The sequence below is a fragment of the Crinia signifera genome, chromosome 7 (genome assembly GCF_055691185.1).
Source record: "Crinia signifera chromosome 7, ASM5569118v1, whole genome shotgun sequence".
Classification (NCBI taxonomy): domain Eukaryota; kingdom Metazoa; phylum Chordata; class Amphibia; order Anura; family Myobatrachidae; genus Crinia; species Crinia signifera.
This window is the reverse complement of record NC_139223.1, coordinates 154190548-154203630: the sequence shown is the minus strand read 5'-3', so window position 1 is coordinate 154203630 and position 13083 is coordinate 154190548. Positions and strand designations below refer to the sequence as shown.

Here is a 13083-nt window from a genome sequence, read left to right as displayed (position 1 = left end):
TTCGCAGCCTTGGGTGCGGTGGCCAAATCAAATTATTTGGAACGTACACGCGACGATCATCAAATGGTTTGAAACGTACACACAAAACTAAGAAACTCTCTGGTGTCTTAGCTTTGCATGTTATCTGTATGGGAACAGGACGGGCAGCTGACATCTGGTGTTGTCAGCTGCCCACCTTGGGCAGCTGCGTCACTGCCTAATTTCCATGGGAACGCCCATGAAATGCTGAACGTTCTCATGGCCGCATCCTATCGCCACTGCCCCCGCCCATACTGGTGGGTGTGAACTGATAGTTGGCCATGCCCACTTGCACCCAGGGTATGCAAATGCACAGAAATGCGCATTAGCAAAACATCGCTCCGTTGTGCGCGAGGGGAGCAAAAGAACCAGAATCAGGTCCCATATTCACTCCAAGATGTATTCAGGAGCCTGTTTAATATCAATTCCCCGACAAAATCAGTAGCTCTAAATATCTACCTGTTGAACTACTGCCAGTTTGTAACTGCTGAAGGATAGATGAAGATAAATTGCTTCCAGTATCCAGTTCTCCAATGCTTCCGTGATGCAGGGAGGGAGATGCTGACCCGGAGCTCCGCAGCGTCTTATTCCTGTTTAACACCTCACTTACCAGAGGAGCTTCATGTGCACATCACAGTGAAGGAGATATTTGCAAGTTGGGCAATGGACCTTATTCTGGTTCACTCGAAAAGGCAAAATCTTTCTCAAATGGACAAAACCATGTGTACTGCAGGTGGGGTAGATGTAACACGTGCAGAGAGAATTAGATTTGGGTGAGTTATTTGGTTTCTGTGTAGGGAAAATACTGGCTGCTTTATTTTTACACTGCAATATAGATCTCACTTTGAAGTAAATCCCACCCAAATCTAATTCTCTCTGCACATGTTACATCTGCCCCACCTGCAGTGCACATGGTTTTGTCCATTTGAGAAGGAATCTGCCTTTGCGAGTGAACCAGAATAAGGGCCCATGTTCACTAGGAACTAGTCCCTACAATGAAGGATGAGATGATTTAGGGGGTAATTCAGATATGATCATAAGGTCGAATTCGCACGAGCAGCGCTCAGTTAAGATGCTGTCCTGCTAGTGTGAGATCCCGCCTTGGAAATCAATGTGCTTGCTGTGCGAATGAATGTGTACGGCTACACATTCGCAGCTGTGGGAATATGTCCAAAAACCATCGTAATAAGCTCACTGGGCACATGTCTTGGCATGCTCAGACCTTTTAATGGATGAGAGTAAATGACAGTTGACCATTTGCTTTGAAATGCTGGAAAACTGCCAAAAACTGTCACTCATCCATTACCAGGTTTTTGTTCCAACCAGCCCAATCTGACAATCGATCTGTAGATGTATGGCCAGCTTTAAAAGGCATATCCAGCCTACAGCTGACGTCACACACCCTCCCCTGTAACACCTGGGCAGGCCTAGTGGTCTCCCAGTCACTCAGCATTTTCCTAGGCATGCCTGTGTTGTTCTGGCACTATAAGGCCGGATTCCACCCCCAGACACGTATAAAAGGCCGGTCTCCACCCCCAGACACCTACATTCCTTTTGACCAGCGCGTGAATAGAAAAAGTAGCAGGATTTCATCCCAGCATGGCAACGTGCATGCGTACTATATGCCGCATGCATGCGCGGTCTCAATAATTGTCCGCCGTGTGATCAGGTCTGAATTATCCCCACCCCCAAGTCACTAGCTATGGCTGAAATGATCCAAACTGCTCCATAAAACGTCTTATTGCACAAATATCTCACTCCCAAATTAAACTGAATATAGTCATTTATAAATACAGGGTATGGTCAAACTCTGGGCAAATTCTGTACAAAATCTCACAGTAACTTTCCTCATCTCTGATCCCTAAGAAGATGCCATATATTGCAGCTCTGGCAAACCCTAAACTATAACCTGCACACTTCATAAAAGGTAGCTAAAGTCGCTCCCACATCATTGAGACCGTATCTGAGGGGACCTTGAACTGGTTAGAAAGTGAGGCTGCAGCGATATGAGAGTTCCTGTGACATCATCGGCTCCACCCATAGGTGCCGAAACCGTGGGTGCTCCGGGGCCCGAGCACCCATGGAATTGAGGAGCACCCATGGGCTACGGCAGCGGGGTCCCAGCAGCGGATATGCTGTCAGCAGCGGGGGTTCCTTCGGCGAATGGGAACTAGTAGCAGTATTAATACCGCTGCTAGTTCCCATCTTCCGGAGGGACCCTGTTGCTGACGGCATATCCGCTGGGGGGGGGGGGGGACGGGACTTTTTTGTTAAGAAATCTTTGTGGGATATCCCCCCAAAACACCAGGTTTTTTTGGGTTATCTAAGATCATCACATATTTATGGGGGGGGGGGGGGGGTGCATCAGCAGGAGGTATCCAAGATCTCTTTTGCCATCTCATCTTTGTCGCTTCTCTTGAAAATGATCTGATAGGTCTTGCAGTGTTTCTGCTGTTTTGTGAATATGTTCCCCGAGTGCTGTCTGATATTATTCTTTATGATACATGTATAATTTCATAGTGGTGGAAATATTGCCATCATTAGAGAAGTGTATGGGGTGAAATTTAATAGGGTGAGAGATTCAGAAAGTGAGAGCTTTGGTAAGAAATCTCCAATTTTAAAGCGGCAATCATTTACACTTAAAATTATTAAATGATTTTGCAGTGTAAATGATTGCCGCTTTAAAAAAACTGGAGATTTCTTACCAAATCTCTCACTTTCTGAATCTCTCGTCCTATTTCATTTCCCCCCTTGATGTAGGACCTCTGCCTACATTGATTATTATCTATCTGCATAGAGCAAAGTTTCCCAAACTCTGTCATCATAGTCCAGGTTGTAAGGATATCTTTGCTTGAGCACAGGTGAGTGTTGGTCCATTTGAATTAGGCATCTGGATTAAAGCATAGATATCCTAAGTTTGGGAACCTCTGGCATGGAACATGGGTGTTCATTTTACTAAAGTGCAAGTACTTCACACACTGGGGAAGATGTATTAAGCCTGGTGAAGAGATAAAGAAGAAGGCGATAACGCACCAGCCAACCGGCTATGTTTGAAAAATGACAGTTAGGAGCTGATGGCTTGTGCGTTATCACCTCCTACTTTATCTCTTCATCCATTAGTAGCGGTAAATTACTGTTGTTAATAGGATATCCCCCCAAAGTTGTACAGAACTTTAACATATAGGGGTTTATTCTAGTTCATTCTTTCTGACAAAATGCTTCTTAGATGGACAAAACCATGTGCACTGCAGGGGGGCAGATGTAACATGTGCAGATAGAATTAGATTTGGGTGAGTTATTTTGTTTCTTTGCAGGGAAAATACTGACTGCTTTATTTTACACTGCAATATAGATCTCACTTTGAAGAAAAACCCCACCCAAATCTAATTCTCTCTGCACAAGTTACATCTGCCCCACCCGCAGTGCACATGGTTTTGTCCATCTAAGAAGGATTTTGGCAGAAAGAATGAACTACTGTAGAATAACCCCAATAGTTTTGCAATGTTGTTGTATTCTGTATTGTACAGTAAACTATTACTTGCATTCCTTGATCATACAGCGAGGAACACTAAAATAAACATGGATCAGAGTGAATTGAACTGCTTTAAGTTTTCACATTATCTAATTTTTAACCCATTGAGCCCTTTCTCATTGGAATAAACGTCTGTTCTGTTTCACTGCTTCCAAAAACGAGATTCTTATTGTGAGTGAGGCTGACGGATGTAATCGGTGTGCTGAGTATGTGTGTCATACATGGAACACACCCACCGCAAGCTACCAGAACAATTGTGGGAGAATAGTCTGGCTGCTCTGTAGTCTGAGATACTGCATTGTGTCTATAAAGAACAATTTTGGCAGAATGCTGGGCACAGTGTGATAAACTTGAACAGAGTTTTTTTTTCTTCTTTTTTTTAGAACCAGTTTTCTAAAATCTAACAAAACCCAACACTGTGAACTATATTTGTGCTGCTGTTATCTTCAGTACATTATTGTCTCCTAATATTTTACTATTTCGTAAATGCAAATCTTTGGTTACTTTTTTTTTTTAATTTTTATAAAAGCTAAAAACTCATAAGCATAATACATAGCAAAACACTAAAGATATCTGACACCTAATGTGCGCTTGTAACTGTAAGTAAGCTGCGCCGAACTGATGAAGAAAAAGATGTTTTTGAACTTTTTACAGTAATTTTATCGTTTGAATGTGGGTTGCCAAAATTATTAAATTGGTATGATGTGATCTTGCTAATGACTTCTCCTAAACTACCTTTAACTACTTGACAAACAATCTAGTGCTTATACATTAAATGATATAGTGTTCACATCCAGAAGCAGGCTGTCGTTGATGATCTAGTCAGGATTATTTTAAGCTGGGGTAGACAGTATGAGATATACTGAGTCAACGGTATTGTTAACTATTTTCCTTGAACTCCCCGAGGCTACAGAATCAACGTTATAGTGCATACGTACTGAACGATTTAACATATGATAAAGATATTATATTGTTTGCTTTAAGAGTGGCCATCTTGTTTTATGAACATATTGTTATTACCGTTCACACTGCGTACACACGGACTGATATGCACCTAGTCGTCAATGACATTGGCAAAATTTGACTGTTCAGATGGCAGGGTGGTAGCTAACGGAGGGGTATTTGATTAATTAAGGGGTATTCGATTAATACGATTATGGGGTACTCAATGTTGGCCAATATTTCCGACAGCCGGAAATTTTGGCCAGCAGATTAAATCGCATTCATTGTCGGCCGGGACCCCTCACGCAGATTCAACTTTGTTTAAAATCAAATCTGCATTGTCAAAAATGACCGCTGGATTGTCAAATCCGCAGCCTTTTTTGATGTTCGGCAGCCGTTTTCTCTGATCCACAGAATTTCTGGCTATCGGAATCTATTTCGACAGTCGTAAAAATGGACCTGGCATAGTGTTCACTCTAGGTTTTTTTTTTTTGGCAGGGTGCTGACCACCAGACAGGGATCTTTTTTTCAATTGGGAGGGCACATTTTATATTAGAAAAAAAAAATTGCACACTGCACTAGGATTACGCCCATTAAACCTTGTCCTACTCTGCTATGCTTTATTGCATATTCTGTCGTAATGACAATTACACAATATGGCACACACTGTAATGCCTCTTACACATTATACCACACACCATAATGCCCATTACACATGATGGCATACACCGAAAGTTGTCAGCAGCATGTCATCACATTGTGGGCAGCGTAAGGGCACACCGTGCCACACACAAAAAGGGCAGGTTGCATTTTGAGGTTTTAAAAAATGGGCAGGGTGCAAAGGAAGCTTAGGGGGAACACTATGGCATTTAATAGGTGTTCATTCTATATAAGAAATGTGTAGAAATAGATATTGTTAACCAATTTCACCTAGGGATGATTGTGATAAACAACGCTGCACAATTTTTATACAGAATACTTGCGAAATGCAAACTTGTCTGATATGGGCGCACATTTGTTGATTTAAAATGATGGGTCTCCCAGATGATTCACACTGGTTAGGTTGCGTTTGGTCTTGTCTGATAATTTTGGTCACCAGGACAAATAGTCCTTTATACAGGTCGGGTCTCCCTTATCCGTGTATTCCAAAATCCAACATATTCAGAAAACAGTGGTTATTCAGAATATTTCATTCCCCCCCCACCGTTTTTTCATAATTACCTTGTCCCCCGATGTCCACAGCGGCCTCCGGGATCTTCTTCAGCAGCATCTCCGGTCCCAGGGGTGCTCTGTGCGATCGCACACTCGTGCAATGCACCCCTGGGTCCAGAGATGCCACTGAAGAGAATCCTGAATGTTCCAAAAAATCCCTTATCCTAAATGCTTGTGGTCCTGAGCATTTCGGGTAAGGGATACTCAACCTGTATAGGAAATATAATCTATTTTTACACAACATTTTGTTATTTGAATTTATATAACAAATGTGACTGACACATTTTTAGCAGATATTTTGAACATCTCTTATAGAGATTTTGGCGCTCAAAAGGGTTAAACACAGCAAGAAGCTTATGTTTTTAATGCATGGTAAGGATGCTTTTCTTAATTAACTATCACCAGCAATCACCTGGGAATGTATTCTGGAATTTGTAGAGAGCTCCAGGTTGCCTATTATTCTACAAAAAGTAATGCTTTTAATTAATTAATTAATTAAATTATTTAGTTAAACTGTTATTGTAAATGAAAAAAAAAATTGACAGAAATTCACAGAAACAGATTATTTAGAGAAGGGTTTCTGTACATGAGCTGATCTGGCAATCGAGCCATTGTGACAGCCACTTCCTGCACAAAGGGTTAATAGTGGAGTAAAATCGTTTAGAAAAAAAACTGTTTTTCGTTAAATTGCAGACAAATATCTTAATGCAAGCAAATGTGAATTATTCATGGGCCACTTTTTTTTTTTTTCTGTGATTCTGTTTTACTCAAGTGCAAGAAAAACTGCACAATCTAAGTAAATAGGCGGAAATCACTTCTTGTTATTGATTAAAATGTGGCTCCGACAGGACGCTGAGGGGACCAGACAGGTGACCCACTGAAACATTGATCCCTTTCTTGCCCTTTTGCCACAGACAGATTACTTGTGTACCAGTACGAACCAAAGCAGACAGATCATACGCTAGATATTTTACATAATCAATTTTTTATTAAGGATTTGGTATGCTGGCTGCATATATCAACAACACTACCCATTGTTCAAACAGCCTCTCATTTGGTATTTGGTGGAAAGACCCAGTGCTCTTATTTTGAGATTTACGGTGTTGCTACTACTGATAAAGTAATTAGAAATGAATTACTCAGAGCACGTCGTTCCCTGGTCCTAGCAATGGGATGTAATTTCGCTACTCCAAGTGTCAGGGTTGTAACTTTTTAGGTTAGATGATAAATCTGATGCCACTGGGATAGCCATGTGAAATATAGAGGGGTATGGGGGGGGGGGGGGGGATGGAAAGTTAGGAGCTTTGCGTAAAGTTCTATTTGTACAAAACCACTCACTTTGGGCACTGCATAAATACTGAAGTCAAATTTAGTTTGCACCTATTTATTTACTAATTAATATAGCCAAATCCTTTTAGTACATACCCTTGATTTATTTTCCTAATTGATTATGTGTACATCATTAATTTGGCAGTACGATGCCTTTTTTCATCGATTTGTTTGCCATTTGGTTATAGACGGTCCATACATATTAAAATGTCATTTGCATTTGGAGTATACTATATATAGATTGTATATAGCCAATTAGTATTGAAGTAACCTTCTGCTTGCACTTATTTTCTTTACACTAATTAATTGTATAATCCATTAATCTAGAAGTCAAATGTTACTGTATTGGTTCACTAATTATACCGCACGCCGCGACAAATTAATTAATATTATTGACTGTTGTGTATGTGCTGTTAAGATTTGTTAATTACCCCAACTGTGGTTCTTAACATTGTTTATCGTAGGTTTTAGTGATTTATATAGTTGTGATTTCTTTGTGTCTTTTGCTTAAATGCATTAATGGGTGTTCAATAAATTAGCTCTATTAGTTTTATTGTGAAATGTATTAATAGCCTCATTAGATCTCTATGTAAATAGGCCATGCGGTAGCATTGCATCGTGCAGGTTAATGCTTTGATGTGGAAGAGACAATGTATTTTAAATAATTCCAGTGAGATCTAGCCAGCCATCACGTATATTCAGTGTGACAGGGACAGATGTGACAGATCGGTTCTGACACACTTCGATACCACAAGTCAGTGGCTTGAGGTGACTCATGTCCTTCCTTTAATTCTGCCCTCTGCTGCAGGACAGCACAACGATGCTCGAATGAACCTTGCCATCGCACTCACTGCTGCCAGGTATGGTGCTGCCACAGCCAATTACACTGAAGTGGTGGGCTTGCTGAAGAAGACAGATCCGGAGAGCGGCATGGAGCGCGTCTGTGGCGCACGTTGCAGAGATGTTCTAACAGGTATATGACTTGTAGCCTGCTATATAAATACATATACGTTCTGCGCTTTCCCTGTGCTTAACTCATTCAGGGATCTTTGTATCAAAATGTTTTATGTACATTGTCCTTAAAGATGTTTTTCCTCTGGGCTGCTGATCCTATAATTGCAGCATCCAGTTTTGTTTAGTAAACAAATAATCTGTTATAAATTTATATTTTCTAGAGAAGGTTTTAACAACCTGTGTTCTTTTAGCTGTAGAAATATATGTCTCAACAAATGTAAATGCCCATACACATTGGGCGCCTTTGAGCTGAAGGCAGCTCAGTTTTGTCTTTTGAGCTGCTTTCAGCTCCAAAGCCGCCCAGTGTGTACGGGGCAGCGATGAGCGCTGGTGCGCGCTCCCGCATCATCGCTGGCCCGGCAACTCATCTGCTGGTATTTCCAGCAGATGAGTGACTGGGTGGGCGGCTTTCTATAGCGTCCTGCTATGGAAAGCTGTCCACTCCTGGGAAAATCACTAAAACGGGTAAAAACGCTCAATGTATATGCAATGAGTGATTTTCAGGCCATCGATTTTCCCCATCATCGGTCAGCATACTCCCTGGGCAAAATCGCCCAGTGCATACCTTCCAACATGACCCATTGCATTCGGTACACAATGCTCTGCTCCTGGACTTCCCTGTTAATGTATGGTTGCAAGCACCTGTGTGGAACTAGGTAATTGACGAGAAGGGTGTTTCAACACAGGTGATGACAATCCTACATTACCAGGGACGTCCAGGAACAGAGCATTGTGTACCGAATGCAATGGGTCATGTTGGAGGGTATGCCAGTGTGCATGGACCTTAACTGTGTTGTAGACATTTGCAGGGCAATGGGGCAGATGTATTAAGCCTGATAAAGTTTTATAAAGTATAAGGTGATAACCCACCAGCCAATCAATTTCTAACTGCCATTTTTAAACACCTCTGATTGGCTGTTGCTTTATCACTTTACCAGGCTTAATACATGTGCCCCTCGATTCTTTTCTTAAAATTCAGACAGGGCAATGTCTTTTTTAACTAACCTAACAGAGGTGCTGCTCTAGGTAACTTTAGAGAGGGGTTGTAGTTGTTGCAGTGTATCTTGTGTTTTTACTCCATTTCTCTTTCTCAGGCCAAACTTTTAACGTCAGAGCCAAATGTGTCATCAATGCAACAGGACCATTCACAGACTCTCTGCGCAAAATGGACAATCAGGAGACCCACAACATCTGCCAGCCCAGCGCCGGAGTGCATATTGTGATGCCTGGATACTACAGGTACTTTCAGTGGATGGGCTGGTAAATCTGGAGCAGTGACTCCAGAGAGTTACGGAGCTGGACTTGTCGGAGAAGTAATATGGATGGCGCTGTACTCTTACTCTTATCATATTCTAGTGGTTGTAAAGTGGAACTTAAATTGTTTGGGGAAAACCCAATGGCATGAAAACAGAATTAGCCTAGATGCGGAAACAGGGGTCCATGGTTTGAAGGCTGAAATCATGAGTGAACATCATCAAGGATCTAATTTTATTCGCATAAAATATTTGTCTTAAGAAAGATTCCACTCAGATTTAACAATTTTGTTTTGGGTGGAATACCCTTTGTAAATCTTTGCCCCCAAATACTGCCTTTGTAGAGTGTTATGGTGGGAGTATCTGCACATCTGTGCTGAATATCCATACTTATTCATCCTGGAGGCCAGGCCACCCACTGTTTTTTCCACCTGCAGTCATCACCATTGGTTTCTGTGAGCACACCACAAACAGGCATAGAAGTCTGGTGACCCTCCCATGAGACTGATCGGTTCCTGATCAGTAGCCACCAAGAAAAGGTCTTCAGACCAGTGCTTGTGCATGGCTTGCAGTCAGTGGTTGTTATCTAAGTCTTGCTTGATGTTTGCAGACATCTGCGGGATAAGTCCACATTTGACTGACTCTAAATTAGGCCCTTAGTTGACAGGCACCCTGGGGCACAGGCAAAAACAATTTGGGGCTAGAACATTCAACCCAAAATGTTCCTTTCTTACAAATCTAGCAACCTTTTGTTTTAGATGTCACGTATTGTCCTAAATGCCACCCATTGTTGCTAATGTTATATTACATGGTTCCTACTAAGTACAGTATTTATTGTTGTCCATAGCCCAGATAATATGGGACTGCTTGACCCAGCAACCAGTGACGGCAGAGTGATCTTTTTCTTGCCGTGGGAGAAGATGACCATTGCTGGGACGACTGACACTCCAACAGAGGTCACGCACCACCCCATTCCCACTGAGGAAGACATTAACTTCATATTAACGGAAGTGCGCAACTACCTCAGCGCCGATGTGGAAGGTAAACCTACATTTGACTTCTCCTGTACTTATTGATGTATCTTCCTTTCTTCTGATCTTCAGCCGACATCTACTTCATAAGGCTTTTAGTGGTGTGCGGAGATTACGGAGATATATGAAAATCATATTCTAACCTCTCAGCAGGGCCGGATGAAAGAGCTTGACGGGCCCTGGGCACCTAAGACAGGGGGGCCCAGGTAATTGGGGTGTGTGTGATTGGGCAAATCTTTAAACATGGCACAGGAGGGCCATATACTCTCTAAATATATGATTGGCGTCAGCTGTGTTCAATTAAACCATTTAATTGATAAGAATGGCGTTTCACCACAGGTGATCATAAATTAAGAGGTATGTCCAAGTAGAGAGGATTTTGCCCGTACTGGAATGGGTTATGTTGGGAGGTATGGATTGTGTATATTACATTTTAAACCACTGGAGACTAATGGTTTAATAATGTCTGGATACTATTTATAGCTCCACCTAATTGAGAGACAACTATTTTATAAAGTTTTTTAAAAAGTGAAACAATGACAACTGAACCTTAAAATACACATAGAAAAATAAAATCTACTGTATCGCCTATCTTGACACATGCAAGAACAGCAGCAGCCTCTGCACTAAATATGCACTGGGGCAGGATTCTGGAGAGCTAGTGATGCCACTACTCTGGACAGAGGCCCCCAAGGCAAAGGAGGGCCCCGGGGTACAGTATCCCACGGTGCCCCCCTCCCCCCCTTAATCTGGCTATGCCTCTCAGATTGAAATGATTTTGAAATCAAGTAAACTCCGCTATCAGGCAGGAACGCTGACTTGTAAGGTAGGGCCGGTTTATATAGCACGTCCTGTTAGCCCCTAACAGGTGGAATGGACAGCAGCTAGGCAATATAAGCCCGCACCAAGTAACTTCCATACTGCCCTGGGTACCAGCTGACTGAATAGCTGATCCAGTGGTTCCCAAACTTTTTCAGTCCAAGGCACCCTTTGATCTCCATGACTTTTTCAAGGCACCCTTAACCCCAAAAAATTACTGAACTGTCCCTATTTTTAAAGTCGATGGGTTGAAACAATGCTATCAGTCTTTAGATAAGGATTTTTTTTTATTAACGTGATTGTAAAAATAAAACACATAAATCCAAGAAAATTTTTTTTTTTTTTATTCGACTTTCAAAGAACAATTGACAGGACCCATTTAAAAAAAAAAAAAAAGGTCATGAACCAAGAGCCCAATTCAGACCTGCTCACTGGGCTGTGAGTGTTCGGAGCCCTGCTAGCAGGTTAACGCCACCCCGCTGAGCTCAATCCCTGCCCCTGTGCATGGCTGCAAACATGCACACGGGGAAAATAACTCACCATCGCATGATTTTCCCCCTTCTAGCAAACGCGAGTAAGTCTATACTTACTCAGCGCTGGTAAGGCGGTGAGGAAAAGGAGTCCGCTGCTGATGGCAGCAGCCCTCCCTCTCAACGTCTGGAGAATGCCTGCGTTTTGTGGAAAAATCCCAGAAAATGCATGGTTATCGCCGCAGGGTGTCAATTATTTTGCTGGCTGTCTTTGTACGGACAGCGTGCGCAAACACACAGCGTGCCGTGTGCATGTGTGGTTGCAAAAAATCGCCCTTTTCAGTTCCCAACTATGCAGCACCTCAGTTACACTCATAAAGCTGTAGATTACCTGCAGAAAGCCACCACTGTCTGACTACAGGCACAGAGGTAAGCCCCATGCTCACCCCCCTCCTCCCGGGGCCACTGCCGGTCACAAGTAACTGCTCAAATCCCCCCCCTGTCACCGGCTGACTCGGGTCACAGATAAGCAGCCCCATGCTCATTGCTGCTGGCTCATTCCGACTCATCCTGCTCACTGTCCGACCCCTCCAGGTGCTCACCCCCACTCCCTCCTGGAGCTCACACACATGCGGCTGCAGGGACACTGGCCGCCTTTACTCCACCGCTCCCTCCTGGCGCTAACCACCGCTCCCTCCTGTAGACACAAATGCTACTGCAGGGACACTGGCCACACTTACTCCCTCCCGCAGCTGCTCGCTGACAGTCTGCAGGGACACTGGCTGCGCTCACTCCGCTGCTGGCTGACAGGCTGCAAGAACAGTGCCGCGGCACCCCTGTCACAGCGCTGCGGCTCCCCAGGGAGCCGCGGCGCACAGTTTGGGAACCGCTGAGCTGATCAATTAAACCTGCTGTTGTATCACTACTGCACTGACCTTCCTACTTTAATTACTAATATATGTTCAGATCACTGTATCCGGAAGTGTGCTCTGTATACTGTCAAATGGGCGGAATGGGAGCAACATACTTACATAAGGGTGAGGGACTTTAACAGCCCCAGCAAAAGTGGTTCCTGTCTAAATGATGAACAACTCATTTAGGGATCGTGTTCCCTTCACCTGACAGCCAGGCTCAGTTCTCTCCCCTGGATCACCGTTTTCGAGATTCTGATATCAGCTGAACAGACACCATTTTGTTTTTGCAGTATTTTCGTTTTTGAAAAAACTTTTAGAAGTTTTTCGTTCCTATTGAATTTAGTAAAGTACTGCACTGCAGACCTCACTCGCAAGAAGCGATGCTAATTCATGTGATTTCCTTAACAAGGTCAATTTGCTGCCAAACATGTTCAGTATTACTGTATGTACCTTTTCTCGTGGGGTGAGCAATTATTCAATGTGTTCTTTAAGTGACAGCAATTTGTCATTTGAGCTGTAGTCTTTAAAGTGACAGCAATCATTCTATTT

General features: G+C 42.9%; 1 protein-coding gene across 3 annotated transcripts in view; it reads left to right on the top strand.

Moving 5' to 3' along the window:
• The window catches only part of GPD2 (glycerol-3-phosphate dehydrogenase 2), a 137614-nt gene that overhangs the window by 81190 nt on the left and 43341 nt on the right, over positions 1–13083 (top strand). For all 3 annotated transcript variants that reach the window (XR_014450831.1, XM_083154026.1, XM_083154025.1), the window contains exons 7-9: positions 7842–8006; positions 9142–9286; positions 10148–10341. Coding sequence is in view for 2 of the 3 variants with exons in the window: in XM_083154026.1 (XP_083010152.1) it covers positions 7842–8006; positions 9142–9286; positions 10148–10341 (504 nt within the window). In the remaining variant the exon portion in view is untranslated. The remainder of the gene's footprint in view (positions 1–7841; positions 8007–9141; positions 9287–10147; positions 10342–13083) is intronic.